Below are 27,864 nucleotides of genomic sequence, written 5' to 3' on the forward strand. Positions count from 1 at the left end.
ACCCATTCCTTCTCTCCAGAGATGCTGCCTGTCCCGATGAGTTACCCCAGCATTTTGTGTCTATCTTGGGTTTAAAGCAGCACCTGCAGTTTCCTTCCTACACACAGGTTATGAGGACAAACTTTAATCCTCTTCCTGAAGCAACGCCTCGATTTCTTTCTCCCAGGCGTCGCTCACTTTTGCTTTCCCTTCGACAATTTCGAACTCCTGCAGTTCACGCTGCAGCTCCTTCTCCCACTCGGGGATGTCGTCCGCTAGGAAGAGAAATGTGAACCGTCTATGAAATGTTTACAAGTAACGATTAAATGTGTTGGGAGGAACTGCAGATGGGGGTTTATGCTGAAGATGGACACATAATGATGGAGTAACTCAGCGGGTCAGGCAGCATCTCTGGAGAAAAGGAATAGGTGACGTTTCAGGTCCGTCTCCTCCCTCAGACGGAGAGTCAGGGGAGAGGGAAACTGGAGGTATGAAAAGGTGCAGAACAAGTCAGAGCCGTCTCACCCTGACTCAACTTGCCAGGACTATGGAGAGGACGGAGGATCTGAGGAAGGGTCTCGACCAGAAACGTCACCCATTCCCTTTCTGCAGATGCTACCTGTCCTGCCGAGTTACTCCAGCACGTTGTGTCCATCTATGGTGTAAAGCAGCATCTGCAGTCCCTTCCCACACATCAAGAGAGTTTCATTGTTTTCTGTATCAGGAACGGAACAATTGTCACCTGTCCATGTTCTCAAGAGAGGCTGCCTGACTCGCTGAGTTGTGTCTTTTATAGAGTTAACAAAGTCTGGCTACGATTGGAATGTAGGAAGCACAACAACTGATTTGCACACAATAACCACACCAGGATCAGATAATGTTGACAAACATTGCCTGCAGAATTAGCAATTGTCGGAACAGTATGTCTGAAGAAGGGTCTCGACCCGAAATGTCACCTATCCCTTCTCTCCAGAGATGCTAAGGCAGGCACGGGTTATTGATTGGGGACGATCAGCCATGATCACAATGAGTGGCGGTGCTGGCTCAAAGGGCCAAATAGCCTCCTGCTGCACCTATTTTCTATGTTTCTATGCTTCCTGACCCCCTGAGTTACTCCAGCACTTTGTGTGTCATGTTTAGTTTACTGTCAAGCATGCCGGGGTACAGTGAAACGCTTTTTGTTGCGTGCTATCCAGTCAGCGGGTCAGGCAGCATCTCTGCGGAACATGGATAAGTTAAGTTTCAGGTCAGGATCCTTCTTCAGACCATTTCTCCATTTACTTACAGCTTTGATTAACGAGTGACTCTTAATGCTTCACTCAAGCATATGGTTTAGCATTGCTTATCATGTTAAAACAAGTTGAGGTTAAATGAAGATATTCAATGCCTCGATTTTATTTATTTAGAATAGTCTCCTGGGGAGGGTGGACAGAAGAAAAGTTGTTGAACATCTCAAATGGAAATTTGTACTTAGCTGGGAGAAATTATTTATTATTAGCTGTATTTAATAAAGAGGGCAGTGCCCAAATAAGATTTGGGTGTGATTGGTGAGGTAATGAAATGGAATGCAATATTTAAGCAATCATTGCATTTGAATAATTGCCTGCTAGTATTTAGATTTCATTGGCAGTCTGAATTAAAGAGAGAACTGAGCAAATAGACGATATGCATTTTAAAACTAAAGTGAAGGTGGACACAAAATGCTGGAGTAACTCAGCGGGTGAGGCAGCATCTCTGGAGAGGAGGAATGGGCGACGTTTCGGGCCGAGACCCTTCGTCAGACTGATTTCAGGGGAGGAGGCGGGCAATAAAGTGATTCGGCAATAGCTATAGATAAATTGATTCCAGAGTCCTCATACGAATTGTAATTTTTCTTTTTCAAACTATCTACTTTAAAATGCAATTAAACTCCAGAACCATGTAACAAGCAAGTAAACTAAACCTACCTTCGTCACCAGGCGCTGGTTGGCTGCTGCTCATGCCCAGTTGCTCCATGCCCCTCAAGATGTCTTCCTGGTTTAGGAACGATGTGTCAAATGCATCACTCACAAACTCATTAGCAGTTGGACTTATGGAAACCTCCTGTCCAGAGGGAGCCTGTAACATTTATTTGCATTGAGGAATCGGTACATGCAAAAATGTGATTCTTTCAGTTTCGTTTCGAGATACAGTGCGGAGACAGGCCCTTCGGCCCACCGAGTCTGTGTCGACCTAGGTAGGGTCACACAACGGACAATTTGCAATCCTTACCGAAGCCAATCAACCTACAAAGCTGCATATCTTTGGAATGTGGGAGGAATCCGGAGCACCCTGGAGAAAACCCACACGGTCACAGGGAGAACGTACAAACTCCGTACAGACAGCACCTGTGGTCAGGATCAATCCCAGGTGTCTTTCTATACAAGGCAGCAACTCTACCGTTGCGCCACCTGTTTAATTATGTTTAGAAGTAAGCCAGGGCTGCTCAAACATTTTGCTTGGACTCATTAAGGGCCTGTCCCACTTTCACGACCTATGCCGAGTTTGCCCTCGACTCATACTCGCAGCCTGGTCGTCACCAGGTCTTAGGTAGGTCGTAGCAGGCAGTGATGCTAGTCGTAGGTACTCGTGGCATCAAGTAGGTCGGGGAGTTTTTCTAGCATGATGAAAAAATGTCCACGAGTAAAAAAGGTTGTGAATTTTGTCGTGAAAGTGGGTCAGGCCTTTTAGGAGCTGGGTTCAATCTTCACTTTGAAGACAGACGCAGACTGCTGGAGTAACTCAGTGGGTCAGGCAGCATCTCTGGAGAAAACCGATGGGTGACGTTTCAAGTCGGGACCCTTCTTCACACTGGAAGTAGAGGAGAGGGAACTGGAGATAAGAAAAGGAGGTACTCAATCATCACGTTACCTCGGATCTCCACAACTCTAAACTGTAAGATCTTCATTACAGCTGGGAATTAGGTTTTCACCTCAGATCAAAGTTAGAATCAAACTTAAAAAGTGGTATTCAACAAATGCTGCATTTGCTTGGTAACCTAGTGATTCTTAGTAGTTTGGTAAGTGTAATGATCAAACTTAATTTTCAAAATATTCTAAAATATACGAGTTTGATATAAAAAAGACTTACCCCAGCAGATTCATTTTGTTTTCTCACTGGCACAGTGGATGGCGATGAAAGTACTGAATCTAACACAAAGAAAGGACATATGTAAAACTGACTGAAGCACTGTAAAAGTTTCAATTTGATCATTTACCTCCAATTCAAGAGCAGTGTTGGGGATACAAAGGAACTGCAGATGCTGGTTTACAAAACAGGACACAAAGTGCTGGAGTAACTCAGCGGGTCAGGCAGCATCTCTGTAGCACATGGATAGGCGAACCCTCTTCAAACCCGACCCAACCCAAAACCTCACCTATCCATGTTCCCCAGAGATGCTACACGACTGCATTTAGTGTATTTGTTTGTAAAACAACATCGGTGGTTCATTCTATGATAAAAGCGTAGCACTTCAGGTCCAGTGATCACAATACCATTAAGAAGGTTCAACTGTTGGGTATAAATGCAGGAGTAGCAAGATGGATTCAACAGTGGCTGAATGGGAGATGCCAGAGGGTAATGGTGGATGGCTGTTTGTCGGGTTGGAGGCAGGTGACTAGTGGGGTGCCTCAGGGATCTGTGTTGGGTCCTTTGTTGTTTGTCATGTACATCAATGATCTGGATGAAGGTGTGGTAAATTGGATTAGTAGGTATGCAGATGATACCAAGATAGGGGGTGTTGTGGATAATGACGAGGATTTCAAAAGTCTACAGAGTGATTTAGGCCATTTGGAAGTATGGGCTGAAAGATGGCGGATGAGTTTAATGCTGATAAATGTGAGGTGCTACACCTTGGCAGGACAAATCAAAATAGGACGTACATGGTAAATGGTAGGGAATTGAAGAACGCAGTTGAACAGAGGGATCTGGGAATAACCGTGCATAGTTCCTTGAAGGTGGAATCTCATATAGATAGGGTGGTAAAGAAAGCTTTTGGTATGCTAGCCTTTATAAATCAGAGCATTGAGTATAGAAGCTAGGATGTAATGTTAAAATTGTACAAGGCATTGGTGAGACCAAATCTGGAGTATGGTGTACAATTTTGGTCGCCCAATTATAGGAAGGATGTCAACAAAATAGAGAGTACAGAGGAGATTTACTAGAATGTTGCCTGGGTTTCAACAACTAAGTTACAGAGAAAGGTTGAATAAGTTAGGTCTTTATTCTCTGGAGCGCAGAAGGTTAAGGGGGGACTTGATAGAGGTCTTTAAAATGATGAGAGGGATAGACAGAGTTGATGTGGACAAGCTTTTCCTTTGAGAATAGGGAAGATTCAAACAAGAGGACATGACTTCAGAATTAAGGGACAGAAGTTTAGGGGTAATATGAGGGGGAACTTCTTTACTCAGAGAGTGGTAGCGGTGTGGAATGAGCTTCCAGTGGAAGTGGTGGAGGCAGGTTCGATGGTATCATTTAAAAATAAATTGGATAGGCATATGGATGAGAAGGGAATGGAGGGTTATGGTATGAGTGCAGGCAGGTGGGACTAAGGGAAAATAATTGTTCGGCACGGACTTGTAGGGACGAGATGGCCTGTTTCCGTGCTGTAATTGTTATATGGTTAATCAATCAACTGTTGAACAATTTAGGCTGGTCTCTGCTGAAGTGCATAAGATTTAACTTAACACACAAGATCTTGAAGGTGGCTGCGGCAGAATCTAACACTCAAAAAGTCACGTGGGGCTGCATAGTGGCGCAGCGGTAGTTGCTGCCTAGTATATCGCCAGAGAACTGGGCTTGATCCTGACCAAGTGGGCTGGCTGTACAGAGTTTGTATACAGGTTTGTAGGCTGATTGCCTGGGTAAAATTGAAAAATTGTCCGAGTGCGTATAGGATACCATGAATCTGAATCTGATAGCGTTAATGTGCGGGGATCTCTGGTCGGCACGGACCCGATGGGCTGAAGGGCCTGTTACGGCGCTCTATCACTAAACTAAACAGATGATACAACATACATTCTCTGAGCGGCGAGACTCTTGTGAGCTAATCTTCAAACAGTGGAAGCAAATTATCTTAGCGTTTTGAAGGTAGAGGCAGACAGATTTTTGATGTCAGGGTTAAAGGCTTAACATAGACAGGCAGAGACATGAAATTGTGATTACAGTCAACAAAGATCTTATTTTAAAAAAGGACGCAGAAAGCAGAAGTAACTCAGCGGGTCAGGCAGCACCACTCAGTCTGAAGCAAGGTCCCGACCCGAAATGCCACCTATTCATGTTCTCCGGAGATGCTGCCTGATCTACTGAGTTACTCCAGCACTTAATTGGGGGGGGGGGGGGGGGGGGGGGGGCGGAAAAACATTTAATAGGAACCTGAAGGGTAACTAGTTTACACAAAGGGTGGTGGGTGTATGGAATGAGTTGCCGGAGGAGGTAGTTGAAGAGACATTTGGATAGGTTTGTGGATAGGGCAGGTTTAGATGGATATGGGCCAAGCAGGGGCAGGTGGGACTAGCATAGATGGGTTTTGTTGGTTGGTGTGGGCCAGTTTCAACACTGTATGACTCTAAGAGGTTGGGAACATTGTGTTTAGATAGAGGCTTGAATGCCCTCTTTCTGCCTCTGTTGCTCTATGTTTCTGTAATGGGAAATGGAAGGACATGTGTAGATGGAACATCGAAGGTACACAAAAAAGCTGGAGAAACTCAGCGGGTGCAGCAGCATCTATGGAGCGAAGGAAATAGGCAACGTTTCGGCCCGAAACGTTACCTATTTCCTTCCTGAAGGGTTTCGGCCCGAAACGTTGCCCATTTCCTTCCTGAAGGGTTTCGGCCCGAAACGTTGCCTATTTCCTTCGCTCCATAGATGCTGCTGCACCCGCTGAGTTTCTCCAGTTTTTTTGTGTACCTTCGATGTTCCAGCACCTGCAGTTCCTTCTTAAATATAATGTAGATGGAACATATTGGTCGGCGTGGGCAAGTTGCAGTCAAGGGCCTGTTTCCACGCTGTATGGCTCTACGGCACCAAGGGCTCAACGTTGTTTGGTTTGTGGGCAGAGATGATTTGTTGTCAAAGCACCGGCAATATTGAAATCTAGAACCAAACAGCATCCATTTTGTGACGTGATTCAAGCGCGGGGCACCTGTGGCAGGGAGGCTGCTTTCTGAAGCATCCGGTTCATCTCTGGAGTTTTCAGGCTGTCCGGCAGCTTGAGACAAGAGTTGTACAGACTGTTTAATGAGAGATATTCGGTAAAAATAGTTCTTCCAGAACTGTTCTTCCTTTACGCTGCAAAGAAAGAAATGCAGTTAGTTGAAAACACACTTCCAATTATTCAAGATTCAAGAGACATTTATTGTCACATGCACCTATTGGTACAGTGAAATTTGGGGTCACCATACAGCTCACCCCTGCCGATCAAGGGTTTCGACCAGAAACATCCCCTATCCATGTGCTCCAGATATGCTGTCTGACTTGCTGAGTTATTCCAGCACTTTGTGCGAAATGTAATACATTTTGGGAAATTTATGCTACACTTTGAAATGTGGTGGCTAAACCAAGCAGAAAGATTTATCGGGTTAATTTATAGTACATGACCTGTTGGGAGCGGTGGTCTTAGAGGAGGAAGACGCAAGGATTTCTGTCCACTTACAGTTTTGGAACAAGCTCAAAACGCATTTTGCTCAGCAGCTTGTCCTCATGAAGCATCACAACAGCAACGGGTGCCACGGTGTTGAAATCAAAGCTAAATCGTACACCAGCAGGAGGATCTCGCAGAAAGTTCCGACGATCCTGCAAAAGCAAACGGCGTGCTTAGCTTCCAATGAGCCCAGAACAGTCGTGGTTACGTACACAATCTACCTCCACACCGCCTCAGCAAAAATTACTTCTTTTTTAGTTCAGAAACATAGCATGGAAACAGGCCCTTCGGCCCACCGAGTCCACTACTCACCCGTACACTAGTTCTATGTTATCCCACTTTCTCCTCCACTCCTTGCACACTAAGGCCAATTTACTGAAGCCAATTAACCTGACAAACCGGCACGTCTTTGGGATGTGGGAGGAAACCGGAGGATATGGAGAAACCCCACGCATTCACAGGGAGAAAGTGCAAACTTTGTACAGAGAGCACCTGTAGTCAAACCATGATCTCCAGTAGTGTAAAGCAGCATCTCTACCTCGCCGTCACTCCACACCTATGTAGGTGCTACCAGGAAATTGCTTTTAAAGTACCAAATAAACCACTGGAAAATATGAATAGGCAATGTTTCAGGTTGGGAGCTTTCTTCAGATTTAAGAAAGGTCCCCGACTAAAACATCACCTATCCATTTCTCCAAAGATGTTGCCTGGCACGCTGAGGTACTCCAGCACTTTGTGTCTTCTTTTGCAAACCATCACCTGCAGTTCCTTGTGTCTCCAAATAAATGACTGCCCTTTCCTTACCCATTCACATCTACTGTCTATCCATACACATCTCATAGTGGAAGGTGAAGGAAAGACTTCAAGAGTCAAGCGAGTTCGTTTTATTATCATGTGTCCCAGATAGGACAATGAAATTCTTGCTTGCTGCAGCACAACAGGATATGTAAACATAATACAGAACAGCAGATAAAAGTTCAGTGTGTCTATATACCATAGACCATATATGTACACAATAAATAAGCTATTTGCTCTTCATATCTTATTCCTCACCAGCCTCTCAATGGACTTAGTTTAATGAAATCCAAAGCAAAATACTGCTGATGTTGGAAATACTCTGCGAGTCATTGGAACACAATAATTAAAACCAGAAATAATGCACTCAGTTTCTAATGCGCGCTCTAACATTTAATAATATCTTAGACACAAGGATCGGTAGGTTAGGTTTACAAAAAAAGACACAAAATACTAAAGTAACTCAGTGGGTCAGGCAGCATCTCTGGAAGATGTTCCCTGACCTGCTGAGTTACTGCAGCACTTTGCGTCTTTAAAAAAATAATAATCTTGATTGATCTGATTGTAATCTTGATTTCATTTCCCAGTCTAGGTATGTTAAACCTTCAACCCTAGCTTATCAAAAATCTGTCTGTCTCTGAAAGAATTTGTTTCCACCGTTCTTTGAAGATTAGCTAGCAAGAGTCTCACCGTTCAGAAAACATATGTTGTCTCGAATGCCCAAAACAGGTGATTTTTTTTAGTTCTAGATTCTGCCATAGCCATCCTCATTTTATCCTCCTGCTTCAGTTATGTTCACTCTTCTATATTTCATCAGATACAAGACTAAATTGTTCAACCTTTCCTCAAAATATAACTCATCAATTCGAGGTTTTTAATATAGATACAAGGAACCGCAGGAGCTGGTTTACAAAAAAGGACACTAAGTGCTGGAGTAACTCAGCTGGTCAGGCATCATCTGACATTTCGGGTCAGGTCATAAGTGATAGGAGTAGAATTAGGCCATTCGGCCCATTAAGTCTACTCCGCCATTCAATCATGGCTGATCTATGTCTCCCTCCTAACCCCATTCTCCTGCCTTCACTCCATAACCCCTGACACCCGTACTAATCAAGGGTCAGGTCTGAAGAAAGGTCTCCTATGTATGTTCTCCAGAGATGCTGTCTGATCCACTGAGTTAATCTAGCATTGTCCAGAGGAAACATCATCCCTATATTTAACCATTAAAAAGTGTGTGCATTTCAATAAGATCACAACCTGTTCTTAGTCAACTCAACAAAGGCCCAGTATCCTTAACCTGTTCTCATACAGATAAGTTCATCGTCTCAGGAATTTTGAATTGAGGATAGGGAAAAGAAAATCTGGTGAAAGAGATGAAAGTTATTGTATTTACTAACTTACTTCAGACAAAGAGAGGACTTGCTGCTTTACAGACTCCTCATTATTGTATCCTGCCCAGGGTGGGAGAGCTGACTCTAGAAATAAAATGATTAGTTAATAAATGTTAGTATTTAATAAACAGTGTAGTCTTTTAGTCTGATTCTCAGCATTTTAATCTGATTTTCATTCATTCATTACATTGATGATATGTAGTGTTACGAGTGAAAACTAGAAGAATGGCATTGGACACTTTTATTAAATATCTGTACATAACATTGATCCACAGGCAATGGGAATTCATCTTGAAAATTGGGTTGACCCTTTTGTTCAGTTAAAACACTATGATATGTTTAGTTTAGAGACACAGCGTGGAAACAGGCCCTTCAGCCCATCGACCAACAATCACCTGTACACTAGTCCTATCCTACACACGAAGGACAACTTACAGAAGCCAATTAACCTATAAACCTGCACGTCTTTGGAATGTGGGAGAATGTGGGTCACAGGGAGAACATACAAACTTCGTACAGGCAACACCCGTGGTAAGGATCGAACCCCGGTCTCTGGCATTGTAAGGCAGCAACTCTACTGCTGCACCACTGTGCCCCATTAAAATAACTGTTTTCACTCAACTGATTTGAAAGAAAAGCTGTTCACAATTTGGTTGTCCTGGTTCTTACAACATTATTGGCAAAATACTTCTCCGACTTAATTGTTTCTGAAACATGAAAGAAGTTCATAAATCTAAGTTTCCTTACATCTTCTGCAAAATATTCAGAGTCTTAATAAAATAAAATTGTTCTTTCTAAGTTTGCTATTGAAGACTGACATAGCTTGTGTGTGGGATTGAAATGAAAGCACCTAAAATCTCTCAAAAGAAAATGAAGTTTATAACGGTAGGAATGGATGATAACAATCTCTAAATAATTTACTCCAGTTAAACTTGAGAAGTAGATGGAATGAGGACCATTCCTGATTCTGAAAGCACAAATAGGCAGAGCAAACATCAGACGGGAGTCATTGGCGAGAATTATATTTAGACACTCGCATGAATGCTTTGTTAAAGTACCTGATTTCTTTGACTTTTGTTCGCTCATAAATTTTTCTTGTTCCTTATTGAAATTTCCAATGATTGTCTGCAAATGACAAATAAATGAGAGGTATTAATCTGATTAAAATAACTCAGAACAAATGCATTATGAGTTTAATTCAGATTGATAGAGGAAAATTATAAATGCCATTGACTGATAATGTTGTTACATTCTTTGCTGCTTCAATTCATTTGAAACCCTCCCAACTAGTAGGTGCTGCTGATAATAATCACATCCAATTCTGGTCCCAGCCCACAGCATTACTCCATGTTATTAACTTTGATATCCACCGAGTCTCCCATTCCAAGGTACCAAGAGTCCGATATTCTAATCTAGATGGCAGCGTCTAACTCATTAGCAACTTCAACCGCATTTGAAATTCAGACTTTGCTTTAGTTTTAAAGATACAGCGTGGAAACAGGCCCAATGGATCACCCCGACCATGCTGACCAGCGATCACCCATTCACATTAGTTTTATGTAACCCCATTTTTTCTCATCAACACCTTGCACATTAGGGAGAATATTACAGAGGACTAATTAATCTACAACCCCGCACGTCTTTGGGATGTGGGAGGAAACCGGAGCACGCGGAGGAAACCCACGCGGTCACAGGGAGAACGTGCAAACTCCTCACAGACAGCACCAGTTAGGATCGAACCCGGGACTCTGGCGCCGTGAAGCGGCAACTCTACTGCTTCGCCACTATGTCACCCCTTTTGTGAAGCCCAAGAGCCCAACTCCCCAGCTGAACCAGCGCAGACATAAAGAGGCCAGGGTAATGCCAATCCAGGCAGTTATATCAAATCGTTAAAGATCTGCAACTCATGATGCACTGACAGAGAGGACGGCCCTCCATTTGCACACACCCCTACCCTATTAAAGCCCAATGGCTCAGTTGGTAGAAGCACTGAGTGATAAAAGAAATCTGAGTCACTAAGGCAGACTCAGGTTTAATGGCTCATTCACACCAAGTTAATTTATCAAGCCTAAGCGAACAAGGTCTTTAAGGCAAAAGAAGAGCACCAGGCAAGGTATTCCCATCCTAATTGCTATCCAGCCCAACATATTCATAGATAAGTACTTCATAGCAAAAGGATATGAGTATAAGAGCAGGGAGGTTCTACTGCAGTTGTACAGGGTCTTGGTGAGACCACACCTGGAGTTTTGCGTACAGTTTTGGTTTCCTAATCTGAGGAAAGACATTCTTGCCATAGAGGGAGTACAGAGAAGGTTCACCAGACTGATTCCTGGAATGGCAGGGCTTTCATATGAAGAAAGACTGGATAGACTCGGCTTGTACACGCTGGAATTCAGAAGATTGAGGGGGGATCTTATAGAAACTTACAAAATTCTTAAGGGGTTGGACAGGCTAGATGCAGGAAGATTATTCCCAATGTTGGGGAAGTCCAGAACAAGGGGTCACAGTTTAAGGATAAGAGGGAAGTCTTTTAGGACCTAGATGAGAAAATCATTTTTTACACAGAGAGTGGTGAATCTGTGGAATTCTCTACCACAGAAGGTAGTTGAGGCCAGTTAAATGGCTATATTTAAGAGGGAGTTAGATGTGGCCCTTGTGGCTAAAGGGATCAGGGGGTATGGAGAGAAGGCAGGGATGGGATATTGAGTTGGATGATCAGCCATGATCATATCAAATGACGGTGCAGGCTCGAAGGGCCGAATGGCCTACTCCTGCACCTATTTTCTATGTTTCTACTTGGTTCGAAACACGAGAGGACTGGCATTAGAGCATGGAGATAAAGAGGAGAGCATCAATCATCATTGTAGGCAAAAGAGCAAGGAAAGAGAGCGGTGTAGGGGAGAATGGGGGAAAGTAACAAAAAAAAAGAGGAACTTTAAACAAAATCGAAACATCTTTTCCTAATAACAAATATGTAACCAGTTCCGAAAATAGCTGTTATGTGGAACCCATGCGATCTAACCTTCCAGAACAGCCAACCATGTGGAAACTTGTCAAATGCTCCGTCATTTTTTCTGTCACAATCATCATTCTTGATTAGTACGGGTGACAGGGGTTATGGGGAGAAGGCAGAAGAATGGGGTGAGGAGGGAGAGATAGATCAGCCATGATTGAATGGCAGAGTAGGCTTGATAGGCCGAATGGCCTAATTCTACTCCTATCGCATGATAAACAGAAAGTCTTGAAGAAGAGTCCCGACCCAAAGGGTTGCTTGTCCATTTCCCTCTGCAGATACTGCCTGACCCACTGAGTCCCTCCAGCAGTTTGTTCCTTGCTTACGATTCCAGTTTCTGCAGCCTCTTCTGCCTCCAAAACAAGCTCTCGACTGAGCATTTCGGCCCACTGCTTAATCCAACTCCTGTTTGTGCTACTTTAAATAAGCAACTGTGTGCACAGAAATTCATTCCCAATATTATTAACGTCATTACCACTACACTAAAACTTATTTTACCGAGTGAACATTTCTCACCAGGTAAAATACAGAGGGAACCAGCACATACTAGATTTATCACTCAGTGGAAAATCCAACTTAAAGTTCATAACCTTGTTCTAACAGATATTTTCTGGCAATACTGTAGTTGCTCGAACCATGTCAAGGAGATTGCCTATTTTATGTTCCTCGACAGTTTTCTTTATTGTCTGGGCAGTCTCTCGCATCGAGTCCGATACTTTCTTTGAAGCAGATGTAGCCACATTCCGCAGGTAACCTGGAATTAAAAATACATACACGTTAAGTGTACTAGTTGTACCTAACATTTTTAGTTGTAGATGGTTAACTTGTAAATATATAATGATGTTAACATGACAAAGGGCTCCACGGGGCCGTTATCAAATAAAGACACAAACTGCTGGAGTAACTAGGGCAACGCAGTGGCGCAGCGGTAGAGTTGCCGCTTTACAGTGCGAGGGCCCGGGTTTGCTCCTGACCGTGGATGCTGTCTATACGGAGTTTGTACGTTCTCCCTGTGACCGCGTAGGTTTTCTCCGACAGCTCCGCTTTCCTCCCATACTGCAAAGACGTACTGGTTTGTAGGTTAATTGTAGGCTTCCGTAAGAATTGTAAATCGTCCCGAGTGTGTAGGATACTGTTAGTGTGCAGGGATTGCTAATTGCTGGTCGGCGTGGACTCGATGGGCCGAAGTGTCTGTTTCCGCACTCTCTAAACTAAAATAAACTCAGCGGGTCAGGCAGCATGCCTGGAGAACATAGATACGTTACTATTTTGGATTGAGACCCTTCTGCTGATCTGCTGGAAGGAACTGCAGATGCTGGTTGACACCGATGATAGACACAAAAAGTTGGAGTAACTCAGCAGGACCAGCAGCATCTCTGTAGAGAAGGAATGGATGATGTTTCAGGTCGAGACTTTTCTTCAGACCGAGAGTCAGGGGGAGAGGGGAAACTAGAGCTATGTGGAAGACCCATCTGAAGAAGGGTTTCGGCCAGAAACGTTGCCTATTTCCTTTGCTCCATAGATGCTGCCACACCCGCTGAGTTTCTCCAGCACTTTTGTCTACCTTCGATTTTCCAGCATCTGCAGTTCCTTCTCAAACACTAGTGTAGATGGGACATGTTGGCCAGTATGGGCATAGAAACATAGAACTTAGGTGCAGGAGTAGGCCATTCGGCCCTTCGAGCCTGCACCGCCATTCAATATGATCATGGCTGATCATCCAACTCGGCATGTTGGCCGAAGGGCCTGTCTTCATGCTGTATCACTCTGTAGATACACAAGGTGGTGAATCTGTAGAACTCATTGCCGCAGAAGGCTGCGGAGGCCAAGTCAATGGATATTTTTAAGGCGGAAATTGACAGATTGTTGATTAGTTCGGGTGTCTGGGGTTATTGGGAGAAGGCAGGAGAATGGGGTTAGACAATAGGTGCAGAAGTAAGCCATTTGGCCCTTCGATTCCCAATATGAGCCAGCACCGCCATTCAATGTGATCATCCCCAATCAGTACCCCGTTCCTGCCTTCTCCCCATTTCCCCTAACTCCGCTATCTTTAAGAGCCCTATCTAGCAAACCGTTTAGCTGCAGGTATAAATGGGTAATGGTGACATCTACTAAAAGCTAACAAATAAATAGTGACACCTGGAAAGATGTGGACATCTTTTTGAGACAAATACAGAGTCCCTATCTTGATCAGCACATGTAATGCAAGACAGGAACAATCTTTTCATGTTTACCTGCACAGAAAAGTGACCTAAAGCAAAAACCTTTCACATCACAAATCTCAAAACCTTTTACCCAGAGTGAAAATGTCAAGGACTATAGAGGGCACAGCTTTAAGGCAAAATGGACATGGTTTAAATGTGTAGGGCAAGTATTTTTTTTTTGCAGAGTGGTGGTCAACTGGAACGGGGGGAGATAGATCAGCCATGATTCAATGGCGGAGTAGGCTTAGAAACATAGAAAATAGATGCAGGAGTAGGCCATTCGGCCCTTCGAGCCTGCACCATTCGCCATTCAATATGATCATGGCTGATCAGCCAACTCAGTATCCTGTACCTGCCTTCTCTCCATACCCCCTGATCCCTTTAGCCACAAGGGCCATATCTAACTCCCTCTTAAATATAGCCAATGAACTATGTGACCTCGACTACCCTCTGTGGCAGAGAGTTCCAGAGATTCACCACTCTCTTGTGTGAAAAAAGTTCTTCTCATCTCGGTTTTAAAGCATTTCCCCCTTATCCTCAAGCTGTGACCCCTTGTCCTGGACTTCCCTAACGTCGGGAACAATCTTCCTGCATCTAGCCTGTCCAACCCCTTAAAAATTTTGTAAGTTTCTATAAGATCCCCTCTCAATCTTCTAAATTCTAGAGAGTATAAACCAAGTCTATCCAGTCTTTCTTCATAAGACAGTCCTGACATCCCAGGAATCAGTCTGGTGAACCGTCTCTGCACTCCCTCTATGGCAATAATGTCCTTCCTCAGATTTGGAGACCAAAACTGTACGCAATACTCCAGGTGTGGTCTCACCAAGACCCTGTACAACTGCAGTAGAACCTCCCTGCTCTTATACTCAAATCCTTTTGCTATGAAGTACTTATCTATGAATATGTTGGGCTGGATAGCAATTAGGACGGGAATACCTTGCCTGGTGCTCTTCTTTTGCCTTAAAGACCTTGTTCGCTTAGGCTTGATAAATTAACTTGGTGTGAATGAGCCATTAAACCTGAGTCTGCCTTAGTGACTCAGATTTCTTTTATCACTCAGTGCTTCTACCAACTGAGCCATTGGGCTTTAATAGGGTAGGGGTGTGTGCAAATGGAGGGCCGTCCTCTCTGTCAGTGCATCATGAGTTGCAGATCTTTAACGATGATATAACTGCCTGGATTGGCATTACCCTGGCCTCTTTATGTCTGCGCTGGTTCAGCTGGGGAGTTGGGCTCTTGGGCTTCACAAAAGGGGTGACACAGTGGCGCAGCAGTAGAACCTCCCTGCTCCTATACTCAAATCCTTTTGCAATGAAAGCTAACATACCATTCGCCTATCTCGCGAATTCGCCTAATTCTTCACCTATCACTTGTGGTCTAAGGGGTTGGGGCCGAGTTGGTGAAGGGGGGGGAAAGACAAAAATGCTGCTCCTATACGCGGTGCAGCAATCCTATTGCGAATGAAATCCTAACATACCATTCACTATATCGCGAATTCGCCTTCTCTCCATACTATCACTCGTTTGCTATATCGTTTTGGCCGAGCTCTTCAAGGGGAGATGCTAAATGACAATTTCGTTGTCTCTGTAGTACACTGACATGACAATTAAAATTGAATCTGAATCTGAATCTGAAAAGGCAATTCGGGCCGAAACCCCTTCTTCAGACTGGTGGGAGGGTTTGTTTGGTGCGCACTCACTGCCCACGCCTCTGGCCTGCTCGGGGCCGGCTCCGTCTCCGTCTCCGTCTCCAGGCCCAGCCTCAGGCTCCAGGCCCGGCGGTGGCGGTGGCGCCTCCTCTCCCGCCCACGGCTCCTCACCATCCTCCCTCGGGTGCAGCAGCTCGGCCTGGTCGTGGCGGGCGGAGTAGCCGGTGTCTCCCGGCCACGCCAGCCACCCGCCGGCCGCCAGCGCCCTGAACATGGTGAAGCCTGGAGCGCTAGGCCGCGCCGTCGCCACGGCAACCCCCCCCTTCCCCGCGCAACGCCCTCTGGGACCTGTAGTCCACCTCCCCATCAAAAACCCCGTCTCCTCGCCGTTAAACGCACAATAAAACCCCCCACCGCCGCTTATACAACTTTGGGATGATATGCAATGTTTAAATTCCCAGTAAACCGTAAATATATGTATGTTTAATGGATGGACTACATCCCCCAGAAGGCATAGCGAGGGCTCCAGCGCATGCGCAGCCGCGTGGTCCGGGTCGGTATATAAGGCGGTGGAGCGGCCGCGTTGTCCTCTCTCTCTCTCTCCTGCCTGAAATGGCGGCTGGATCTGGACTTGACCTCAAGGTACAATCTCTCTCCATCCGCCGCCTCTCGCCTCCGCCGCCGTCTTCAATCTCTCTTAATCGTCTCGGCGAGAGACCCATCTTTCGTATTCCCCAACTATTTCGTGCTATTTTGGTGTTTAACCCAGTGTTTTGGGGATGGTTCTGTGGGGTGGGGTGTCCTTTGCTCCAGCACTTTGGAGAGATGGTGCCTTCCTTGCAGAGAGTGAAGGAAGAAGATGCGAGCTGGCCCTGATCGAAGCCATGTTCAGCTGAAACCAGTAGCTCATGTGGTCAAAACAGGCGCCCAGAGTGAAATTCCCTTCCATAGACGGTCGCTACTCAGACTTGTACTCGTGTCTGACTCGCAACATTGTTATGGAAGACAATGTATAATACCTGGTCTATTAAAGATAGACTAATCTTTAATGACTTATCTTTAATAATCCATCCTGGGGCGATTTTGCTGTTGTCTATCTACTTTATTGTGTAATCTGCCGTTTATTCCCAACATTCAACACCATTAAAGTAGTGAGACTTTCATTTCTCAATGTCTTAACTTTTCTTTTCAGATGTCTAACTTCCATGTGGTCTTTGCTCCTGCCTGCAACATTAGTTCCTCTCCACTGATGATCAATAAATGGCCTGAGTGACCATGGTAATCGGTAAGTGAAAAATAATTCATCAAAAGTGTTGTGCTTAAGAAGGAACTGCAGATGCTGGAAAATTGAAGGTAGACATAAATGCTGGAGAAACTCAGCGGGTGCTGCAGTATCTATGGAGCGAGGGAAATGGGCAACGTTTCGGCCATCAAAAGTGTTGTAATGGATTCATAAGTTTTTGGAGCTGGATTAGACCATTCAGCCCTTCAAGTCTACTCCGCCATTCAAACATGGCTGATCTATCTCTCAACCCCATCACTCCCCATAACCCCTGACACCCTTATTATTCAATTAAATGTGGTGTGCCATCAATGCACAGCAACATCCCAGTGTTGGGGTTCAATTGTAGAGCGTTTGACCCAGGGTGGGGCCATTTGGCCCATTGAATGATTGGGATTATTATAGTCACGTGTACTGGGATACAGTGAAAAGCTTTGTTTTACATGCTATCCAAACGGGTCGCACCTGATAATGCTATATGTAAATACAATCGAGTGACGGGGGGGATAAATAAGATTATTTTTTCTTCTATTTACAGTAGATTCTTGACCTGATGCAAGCATGTTCTACAGCTTTTGAAAACCAAAGAAAGCGTGTGGTGAGTTGATTGAAAAGTTCACGAGTTTGTTGGGCAGTGCCCCCATGCATGTTATCCGAGAACTGCAGCTTTAGTTGGTGGTTGTGGATTCTCCAACAACATGCTATAGAGTTGGAGAGACTTTGCCAGCTTTGGTCTTGCATTTCCAATGTCTGTCACTCAACTCTCCTACATTCTTTGTCATCTGTGTCAAGATGACATTTTTTTTGTCTGTTTTTGTATATACTGAACTTTTATTTTTCAAAGATAGACACAAAATGCTGGAGTAAATCCAGGTTGTTTCTCTGGACAGAAGGACAAAGGACAATAGGTGCAGGAGTAGGCCATTTGGCCCTACGAGCCAGTACCGCCATTCAATGTGATCATGGCTGATCATCCCCAATCAGTACCCAGTTTCTGCCTTCTCTCCGTATCCCCCGACTCCACTATTTTTGAGCCCTATCAAGAGAAAGCATCCAGAGAACCTGCCTCCACAGCCCTCTGAGGCAGAGAATTCCACAGACTCGCCACTCTGTGAGAAAAAGTGTTTCCTTGTCTCCGTTCTAAATGGCTTACCCCTCGTTCTTAAACTGTGTGGCACCTGGTTCTGGTCTCCCCCAACATCGGGGACAGGTTTCCTGCCTCTAGCGTGTCCAAGCCCTTAACAATCTTATGTTTCAATGAGGTATCCTCTCATCTTTCTAAACTCCAGAGTGAACAAGCCCAGCTGCTCCATTCTCTCAGCATATGACAGTCCCGCCATCCTGGGAATTAACCTTGTAAACCTACGCTGCATTGCCTCAATAGCAAGAATGTCCTTCCTCAAATTAGGGGACCAAAACTGCACACAATGGGTGACATTTCACACGGACAATCGCCTCTTGGAATGGAATGCTATATATTGTCATTCAAACCTAGGTTTGAATGAAATTACATTTACTACAGTTTTTTTACATTACAAAAAAACCCAAGTCCCACACTTAACACAGTTTACATAAACATCCATCGCAGTAAGTCTCTAACACCTCCTCACTGTGATGGAAGGCAAAGTCTTATCTCTTCCCTTTATTCTTCACCCGCGGTCCAACTGCAGCGTCTAGGCGAACTGGGGCTCCGATGTTAGAGCCCCCAGTGACGATGGCAAGTCCCCGTGACAACTAACCCGCACCGGGCAATGTTAGGCCACGCTCCGTGTCCCTTCAACACCGCGATTCCAGCGGGAGAAGCTGCTGTTGCGGGAGCTCTGAAAAGCCGTCTCCCCCCCCCCCCCCCCCCCAGGGACCTGGAGCTCCTGATGCTCTCTTGAATGCCACTATTGTATCTGCCTCCACCAGCAATTCCTGGCAGTGTTTTCCAGCCACCCACCACCCTCTGTATTAAACTATCTTTTCTTGCACATCTCCTTGTCTAACTTTAAAACTAGGCTCTCTAGTCCATGGCATTTTCAATGTAACAGGGGTTTGCATCATATAACAATTAATCAAGTGTTTCAATTGCCCATGTTACGAGGCATCACACTCGTGTGATTTGCAGTCAATATTGTCAAACTCTGCTCCTTGAATGCATCAAACGTCTTGTCTATTGGGTATAGTTCCAAATCTCTTTATGCTTTAAAATAAACGTGTGATCTTGTTACATATGGCAGAGTTGCCACCGTGCGTTGCTGTTTAGTTTTCGTCTGCTCTGGGTGCCATGTCAGATGCAAAAGCAAGTTTGATGACAAGCAATTTATCTTTTTTCAGGTTATTTGATGCTGAGAATGAAGCTGGTCATACAGCATGGGAAGAGGCCCTTCGGCCCAGCTCATCCATGCTGACTAAGGTGCCCCAGTTAAGCCTGTTTGGCTCTCACACCTCTCCTATCCATGCACCAGGGCTAACCAGTTGGAGCTACACATTGATGGTGAGGATTCAAGTGTTGATATCATGAGAACTGTGGCTGCTGCCCAATTTGTGTGAAATTAAATGGCTGGATGTGTGGGAGGTGGATAAGACTGCTGATCACTGATGAAAACCATGTGCTGTGGACTGCTGGATGATAGCTGCGGATATGGGACTGAGATCAGCAGTCATGGTGTGATCTGGTATTTTGGAATCATATGGTGTAGAAACGGCCTTCAGCCCAACTTGTCCATACCAACCAGCATGCCCCATCTATACTAGTCCCACGCTGGCTTTTGGCCCATATCCCTCTAAACCTGCCCTGGCTATTGTGTACCAGTCTAATTGCTGCTTAAATGTTGCAATGGTCTCTGCCTCAACTACCTCATCCGGCAGCTCGTTCCACACACCCACCACTCTCTGTGGAAAAAGTTACCCCTCAGATTCCTATACAATCTTTCCCTCTTCAGAGTTAACCTATGCCCTCTGGTTCTCGATTTCCCCAACTCTGGGCAAGAGACTACATCCACATGATCTATTTCCCCTCATGATTTTATACACCTCTATAAGATCACCCCTCATCCTCTTGCGCTGCAAGGAATAGTCCCAGCCTGCTCAATGTCGCTCGAAAGCTAAGACACTCGAGTCCTGACAACGTCCTTGTAAACATTCTCTGCACCCTTTCCAACTTGGCAACGTGTGTTATTCACTACCTGTATTTTTTGGGTCCATAGGTACACGCTGATTCCCAGGATGGAGCAAGGTCATTCCTTGAAACTTGTAGTTGACTTGGAACACAAGTAGAGTCGACTTTATTTGCCACATACACATACAAGATGTATACGAGCTGGATGTCTGAATTTTCAGAATTATTTTCAGTTTCCTTTTGTTGACATCTATGGCATTCACTATTAAACGATACATCTGGAATGAATTTGTTTGAGATTCCAAATCTGTTGTGAATAACCAGTTGCCTTTTACTCCAAATCGGGGGAAAGAAAAACAAACAAAACAAGCTAGACCAAAGGTAGAAAGTCAGCGGGACAAAGCATCTGGAGCGAAGGAATAAACTCAGCCGAAACCCGGAAGGGTTTCGGCCCACGCAGCATCCTGAAAGGTTTTGGCGAAACCTTGCCTATTTCCTTCACTCCAAATAGGCTGAGTTTCTCCAGCACGTTTCGGGACGAACCCAGCCCCCTTCCCAGTTCTCAGTCCGACCCTTTCCTGTTTGCGTTAACTTCTCCCTGCTAACAATGATAGATGCCTGGCTGCAGCGGGACCGCAACTCTGACGTTTCGGTTTCTCCAGCATTTTTGTGTGCCTTCGATTTTCCAGTATCTGCAGTTCCTTCTTAGAAGCATTAGTAGCAGCAGTTTTTCAGTATCTTTGGTGGAAATTTAGTTTGTTCAGAGGGTCAAAGCAAGCTTGAACATGTTAATAATGAATTAATAACATCTAGTGCTAGAGACCTTAGTTCAATCCTGACCTCGGGTGCTGTCCGTGGAGTTTGCGTGTTCTCCCTGTGGGTTACTAAAGCGCTCTACCCCGCCAGCCCAAAAAGATGTTCAAGTTGATTAATTGACCCTGTGGATAGGGAGGTTAAATAACAGAACTAGTATAGGGTGATTTCACGAAAGGTCACTGGTTCATAGGTCTTCACGCACAAAGCCGCAAAATCCAACTGGGGTACATACGTCACTTTCGGCACGTTATTGATGCTAGAAACGCGTACTTTCAAACCTGTTAAAAACCGCGAAAACGGTTAGTTTTTGCGCTGTGAATAACTGCAAGTCATGGTGACCGTGAGACACAGCTATCCTACTTTAGAGTTCCAAAGATTAAGAAAAACAAAGGTAAAGAGAAGAGAGAGCCGAAGGGAAAATAACAGCGGAAGTTGTTGGCGAACATTGCCGTGCAGATATAAAGATAGAAAATATCGGGAATTATCGTGAATGGCCTACTATTGGCTTTTGAATGGGTGATATTTTGGGTCAAGTCCCGAACAGTCGCCCATTCTCTCCAGAGATGCTGCCAGTCCCAGTGGAATTACTCCAGCATTTTGTGTCTATCTTCGATTTAAAGCAGTGCAGTTCTTTCCAACCCTGGTATTGGAATGCTTTATTGTCAAATCTGATTAGGCATAGTGAATTATTTTGCTTGCATGCATAATGTATACAAATACTCGTATGAACAGGTGATCGATGGTCAGTGGACTTTGTGTGCTGGGGGAGGGGGGTGTTGGTTGTGAAAGGGAGAATGAGCAGCGATTTCAAAATGAAGTGTGATATACACCACTTGGCACTGCAGAGTGGTGAATCTCTGACCTTCTCTGCCCTCGGGTGGTCGAAGCTGGATCATACATAAGATTGAAAGCTCGTGCCACCAGCCCCAAACAGCTGCTGCCCTCTTGTTATCGGGCTTCATATGTCATGTGATAGTGGAATTAGGCCATTCAGCCCATCTGACATTCAATCGTGGCTGATCTATCTCCCTCCTAACCCTATTCACTAATTGAGAATCTCAAATCTGAGCCTGGCATATCTAGTTGCCAGTTTAAAATATTCCTTACTGTCCTTAGACTTGACCTCCACAGCCTTCTGAACAGTCCTTGGCAAGCTAAGCTACTGTTCCATTTGCTGGTATACAAAAATGCTGGAGAAACTCAGTGGGTGCAACAGCATCTATGGAGCGAAGGAAATGGGCAACGTTTCGGGCCGAATGGCCTACTCCTTCACACTAATTTCTATGTTCTATTCACTAATTGAGAATCTCAAATCTGAGCCTGGTATATCTAGTTGCCAGTTTAAAATATTCCTTAATATCCTTAGACTTGACCTCCACAGCCTTCTGAACAGTCCTTGGCAAGCTAAGCTACTGTTCCATTTGCTGGTACACAAAAATGCTGGAGAAACTCAGCGGGTGCAGCAGCATCTATGGAGCGAAGGAAATGGGCAACGTTTCGGGCCGAAACCCTTCTTCAGACCATTTGCTGCTACTTTTACTCAATGGAGAACATTGGCCTTTAGCATTGTAGTGTATCAGCTCTGTCTAAGGAACAAGGTTGAAGGTACAGGACAAAAGTCGGGAATAGCTCCTGCCCTTAGCTTTGATTAGTATGGGTGTCGGGAGTTAATGGGGAGAAGGCGGGAGAGATAGATCAAGAGTCAAGAGTCAATTTAATTGTCATTTGGACCCCTGGAGGTCCAAACGAAATGCCGTTTCTGCAGCCATACATTACACACAAATAGACCCCAGACACAACAATAATTACATTTAACATAAACATCCATCACATAACTGTGATGGAAGGCCAAATAAACTTATCTCTCCACTGCACTCTCCCCCCCCCCCCCCCGATGTCAGAGTCAAAGTCATAGCCCCCGGCTGGCGATGGCGATTGTCCCGCGGCCATTAAAGCCACGCTGGGTGGTGCGAGGTCGCACACCGGGTCTTGGTGTTGGAGCCCCCGGTGTGCGCTCGCAGAGTCCCGCGGCCACTCCAGCCGCGCGGGGAAGCGATGTAGGCCCTGCTCCAGGAGCTCCCCAACCCCGCAACTCGGGCGGGAGAACTCGCCGCCGCAGAAGCCCCGAAAAGCGGGCTCCCGATGCCGTCGTCCGCAGACCCGCAGCAGCAGCCTCCGACTCGGTAGCAGCCGCAGCAGCAGCAGCGCTCCTCCACCGCTCCACCCGCTCCGGACTCGGCCAGCTCCGCGACGGCAATGGTGAGTCGGCACCCGAGTCCCCGGCTTCTTCCTGTTGGAGGCCGCTCCTCGTTGCGGCCTCAACGACACCTGAGACCCGACGAGAAAAGGTCGGGTCTCCAGTGCAGGGAGAGATTCAAAAGTTTCCCCCCCCCCTCCCACCCCCCCCCACCCCCCCACACACACACCCCAACATAAAATAACAAAAACACAGACAAAAAACAATAAAAACGCGGACAGGCTGCAGAGGCCGCTGCTGGCCACAGCCATGATTGAATAGCGGAGTAGACTTGATGGGCCGAATGGCCTAATTCTGCTCCTGTCACATGAATTTATCAGGCTTCTAAACAGTCCTACAAGCTCGGATAATCCTGATTCTTCAACCTATGTCATGAACGTTCTCTGACACTTAACCTACATTGCTGAGCGCTGCATTCTCTATACCTTTTGACCCCGACTTGACTCTTTCTGTCGTGTTATCTAACTTGACAGCACAAAGCTTTTCACTGCACATTAGTACACTTTCTCCCCATATCCCTTAATTCCGTTAGCCCCAAGAGCGATATGTAACTCTTGAATACATCCAGTGAACATGTGTTTACATTAGCTGTTGTGTTGCTGTAAGTAAGAATTTCATTGACAGCTTCAGCAGTCTTGACTTGAATGTCTGAACTGCAAACAAAAATTGGGATACAGTCATCAGTTCAGGCAGTGCTTTGTAGAAACATCTCACCTGCAACTATCACGCTGTTAGACAAAAATGCTGGAGAAACTCAGCGGGTGAGGCAACATCTATGGAGCGAAGGAAATAGGCAATGTTTTGGGCCGAAACCCTTCAGGCTGTTAAATACTAAATATTCAGTTTTTTTACTATGGATATGACGGAGTACTATGTTTACATATCTGTCGTGCTGCTGCAAGTAAGAATTTCAATGCTTTGTTTTGGTGCATATGACAACCAAACACACTTGCTTATAGTTGAAGACTCCATTGGGGAATATTCATAAGGAAAGCCACAAGAGGCGGGCTTCAAACAAAAACAAATTAAGCTCATACGAGATCTTGCTTTCGTTTTTCTGAAATGAAGTGTGCAATAAGGAATGTACAATTATGTATTATTCATATGATGCCAAGATAAAGCAATCTCATCTACCTGCACGTGATCCATATAGAAACATAGAAAATAGGTGCAGGAGTAGGCCATTCGGCCCTTCGAGCCTGCACCACCATTCAATATGATCATGGCTGATCATCCAACTCGGTATCCCGTACCTGCCTTCTCTCCATACCCTCTGATCCCCTTAGCCACAAGGGCCACATCTAACTCCCTCGTAAATATAGCCAATGAACTGGCCTCAACTACCCTCTGTGGCAGATGGTTCCAGAGATACACCACTCTCTGTGTGAAAAAAGTTCTTCTCATCTCAGTTTTAAAGGATTTCCCCCTTATCCTTAAGCTGTGACCCCTTGTCCTGGACTTCCCCAACATCGGGAGCAATCTTCCTGCATCTAGCTCTGTTCCATAGCAAAGTGCCCATCTAAAAGCCTCAACATGCTGCTATTATATCTGCATCAGCCTCTACTACCCTGAGCAACACAATCCAGGTACCACCACTCTTTAAAAAAAATTACCCCACCCATCTCCTTTAAACTTTGCCTCACACCTTGAACCTATGCCCTTCTTTCTTTGACATTTCCATGCAGGGAATAAGCCCGACTCTCTTCCCCATTGCCGTGATAATTTAATATACCATCAGATCTCCCCTCTCCCGATACTCCAAAGAAAACAATCCACGTCTGTCCAACCTCCTCTTGCAGCGAATACCTCTGAGATCTTTGTGCTTATTCTAAATTAGTTCATTATAATTGCTCCGTCTTTAGTGGTCATGCCTCAGGCTGCTAAAGATCCTAATTGTCTCCATAATTTTCTTCTCGCTAAGTTCAATTTCCCTTTCCTAATGAGGTTTGCTGCCATCTCTCGTTTCAGAACAGCTTTATGATGGAATTGCAAGGAGCTGTACCAACGAGTGTATCTACCAGATTCCAGCCTGTGCAGAGGGGCTGAAGTGAAGGGTTGGGTTTTTCTGTGGGGAAATTCCTACCCCGTGCCATCAATAGTGAGCACCCGTGTTTGCTTATGGCTGCTCATTTAAGTAACTCCTTTCAAAAGTTTATTCGAGTCAAGAGGTTTACACCAATGACCCTTTTACACCCAGAGAGTTGTGAATCTGTGGAATTCTCTGCCACAGAAGGCAGTGGACGCCGTCACTGGATGTATTCAAGGGAGTTAGATATAGCTCTTAGGGCTAACGGAATCAAGGGATATGGGAAGAAAGCAGGAACGCGGTAGTTCATTGGCGATATTTAAGAGGGAGTTAGATGTGGCTAAGGGGATCAGGGGGTATGGAGAGAAGGCAGGTACGGGATACTGAGTTGGATGATCAGCCATGATCATATTGAATGGAGGTGCAGGCTCGAAGGGCCGAATGGCCCTACTCCTGCACCTATTTCCCATGTTCTATGAATGGCAGTGCTGGCTCGAAGGGCCGAATGGCCTACTCCTGCACCAATTTTCTCTGTTTCTTACAAACTTCTACAGCTGCACCATAGAAAGCATATAGTCAGGTTGCATCACAGCTTGGTTTAGGAACAGTTCTCCCCAAGACAGCAAGACGTTAGAGTTGTAAATGGAGCCCTGACTCCATCTACAATTCACGCTGCCTCAGGAAAGCAGCCTACATAATCAAAGACTTGTCCCACCCCGGTCATTCCTTCTCCCCGCTCCCGTCCAGCACAAGGTACAGAAGCTTGAAAGCGCGCGCCACCAGACTCGGGAACAGCTTCCTCCCCCCTCTGTCATCAGGCTTCTGAACGGTCCTTCCATAAACTAGGGTACTGTCCGATTCACCTCTACCCCATTGCGGACATTGGACTCTTATGTGGAACTGATGTGCTACAATGCTGAGAACTATCATCTGCATTCCTATTAAGGTCATAAGTACAGTAGTAGAATTAGACCATTCGGCCCATCAAGGCTGCTCCGCCATTCAATCATGGCTGACCTATCTTTCTCCTAAGCCCATTCTCCTGCCTTCTCCCCATAACCCCCGACACCCATACTCATTAACAATCTATCGATGCTTCGTACTGGAGTTTGATTGTATTTATGTGTATTATCTGATCAGACAGGACAGCATGCTGAACAAAGATTTTCAGTGTACCTGACAATGGCAACAATAATAAAGCTAAACTCTTTATTTAAATATTGCACTAATCCTATATTTTATATGTATCACTCCTGCAAGTACAACAGTTTATCACCTTTAAATGTGGCATTGAAAGATGCAATTATGGGAATTCTTTGGTTATGAATAATATATGTGGAAATCTAGATTTGCACAAATTCTCCCAGACAATTTAAATCATTTTTTAGACAATTGATCCTATTTTCCACATCTGAGCTACAGGGAGAGGTTGAACAGGTTGGGTCTATATTCAGGAGGTTGCGGGGTGATCTTATAGAGGTGTATAAAATCACGAGGGGAATAGTCTGTGGAATGCTCTGCCTCAGAGGGCGGTGGAGGCAGGTTCTCTGGATGCTTTCAAGAGAGAGCTAGATAGGGCTCTTAAAAATAGCAGTCAGGGGATATGGGGAGAAGGCAGGAACGGGGTACTGATTGGGGATGATCAGCCATGATCACATTGAATGGCAGTGCTGGCTCGAAGGGCCGAATGGCCTCCTCCTGCACCTAATTTCTATGAGCTGCTAGAGGAGGTAGTTGAGGCAGAGAGTTTCCCCAACATTTAAGAAATAGTTGGACAGGTACATGGATAGGACGGGTTTGTAGGGATATGGACCAAGCGCGGGCAGGTGGGACTAGTCCAGCTGGGACATGTTGGTCAGTGGTGGCAAGTTGGGCCAAAGGGCCCGTTTCCACACTGTATCACTCTGACTCCAAGACTCTCTACAAACTTTACTGAGAGCCAATTAACTTACAAACCCCGCAGGTCTTTGGGAAGTGGGAGGAACCCCCACGTCATCAGAAGATGAGCGTGTAAACTCCACACAAACAGCACCCGAGGTCAGGATCGAATCTGGATCTGTGGGGCAGCGAGGCAGCAGCTCTACCCGCTGCGTGACGGTGCTGCATTTACAGTTAAAAACCATAGTAGGATATTGTACATGTCCAAAACCATGTCAGCGGAAATATACAACCAAAAGCTGCCATACAGGAAGATAGACACAGAAAGCTGGAGTAACTCAGCGGGTCAGGCAGCATCTTTGCAGAGATGATATAGGTGACATTTTAGATTGTGACCCCTCAGACCAGAAAGGTCACCTGTTCCTTTTCTCCAGAGATGCTGCCTGTCCCACTGAGTTACTCCAGCACTTTGTGTCTGTCTGAACCTTCTGAATTTTTGTAGTCGGCAGGGCAGTACTCTGCATATTGCCAGCTTGGACAATGTTTCACTTTTTATCCAGCCAATTAACCTACAAACCTGTACGTCGTTGGAGTGTGGGAGGAAACCGAAGTTCTCGGAGAAAACCCCCCGGGGAGAACGTGCAAACTCCGTACAGACAGCACCCGCAGTCGGGATCGAACCCGGGTCTCCGGCGCTGCATTTTGCTGTAAGGCAGCAACTCTACCGCTGTACCACCGTGACTGATCCATCTTTGGTGTAAACCAGCATCTGCAGTTCCTTCCTACACAACTTTCCTTGCAAACACCCATATCT

The 27,864-nt window shown here is 45.4% G+C and overlaps 1 protein-coding gene, 1 long non-coding RNA gene and 3 other non-coding genes across 6 annotated transcripts; 4 read left to right on the forward strand and 1 right to left on the reverse strand.

The window, feature by feature from the left end:
* Window positions 1-11: 11 nt before the first annotated feature.
* LOC129709927 (synapse-associated protein 1-like) lies at window positions 12-16,017 on the reverse strand. 2 transcript variants are annotated; one of them, XM_055656619.1, is made up of 9 exons: window positions 15,860-16,017; window positions 12,472-12,590; window positions 9,882-9,948; window positions 8,834-8,907; window positions 6,650-6,789; window positions 6,140-6,285; window positions 3,088-3,146; window positions 1,926-2,076; window positions 12-254 (listed from the first exon to the last, which is right to left on the reverse strand). In XM_055656619.1, exons 1-9 carry the CDS (start codon window positions 15,960-15,962, stop codon window positions 124-126), a joined length of 990 nt encoding a protein of 329 aa, XP_055512594.1. In that variant the 5' UTR covers window positions 15,963-16,017; the 3' UTR covers window positions 12-123. The 2 variants fall into 2 exon arrangements, with proteins under 2 accessions (XP_055512594.1, XP_055512593.1); XM_055656618.1 differs by having other exon boundaries at window positions 15,740-16,017.
* A 154-nt stretch (window positions 16,018-16,171) lies between these two features.
* Window positions 16,172-20,361, forward strand: LOC129709929 (uncharacterized). The gene is made up of 5 exons (XR_008725598.1): window positions 16,172-16,330; window positions 16,881-16,973; window positions 17,509-17,568; window positions 19,290-19,449; window positions 20,162-20,361. It is a non-coding gene; the product is annotated as an uncharacterized LOC129709929 (long non-coding RNA).
* Window positions 16,554-16,699, forward strand: LOC129709995 (small nucleolar RNA SNORA16B/SNORA16A family). Its single transcript, XR_008725623.1, has one exon. It is a non-coding gene; the product is annotated as a small nucleolar RNA SNORA16B/SNORA16A family (small nucleolar RNA).
* LOC129709997 (small nucleolar RNA SNORA44) lies at window positions 17,613-17,744 on the forward strand. Its single transcript, XR_008725624.1, has one exon. It is a non-coding gene; the product is annotated as a small nucleolar RNA SNORA44 (small nucleolar RNA).
* LOC129710000 (small nucleolar RNA SNORD99) lies at window positions 19,543-19,614 on the forward strand. Its single transcript, XR_008725627.1, has one exon. It is a non-coding gene; the product is annotated as a small nucleolar RNA SNORD99 (small nucleolar RNA).
* Window positions 20,362-27,864: the final 7,503 nt, after the last annotated feature.

The sequence above is a fragment of the Leucoraja erinacea genome, chromosome 26 (genome assembly GCF_028641065.1).
Source record: "Leucoraja erinacea ecotype New England chromosome 26, Leri_hhj_1, whole genome shotgun sequence".
Lineage (NCBI taxonomy): Eukaryota > Metazoa > Chordata > Chondrichthyes > Rajiformes > Rajidae > Leucoraja > Leucoraja erinaceus.

Excerpts from the sequence above, each read along its gene's own strand:
- LOC129709927 (XM_055656618.1), bottom strand. The coding sequence starts at position 15,962 with ATGTTCAGGGCGCTGGCGGCCGGCGGGTGGCTGGCGTGGCCGGGAGAC. Across the intron at positions 6,286-6,649 it reads TTTGAGCTTGTTCCAAAACT|CGTAAAGGAAGAACAGTTCT; the intron begins GTAAGTGGACAG and ends CTTTCTTTGCAG. Across the intron at positions 3,147-6,139 it reads AAGCAGCCTCCCTGCCACAG|ATTCAGTACTTTCATCGCCA; the intron begins GTGCCCCGCGCT and ends TCTTTGTGTTAG.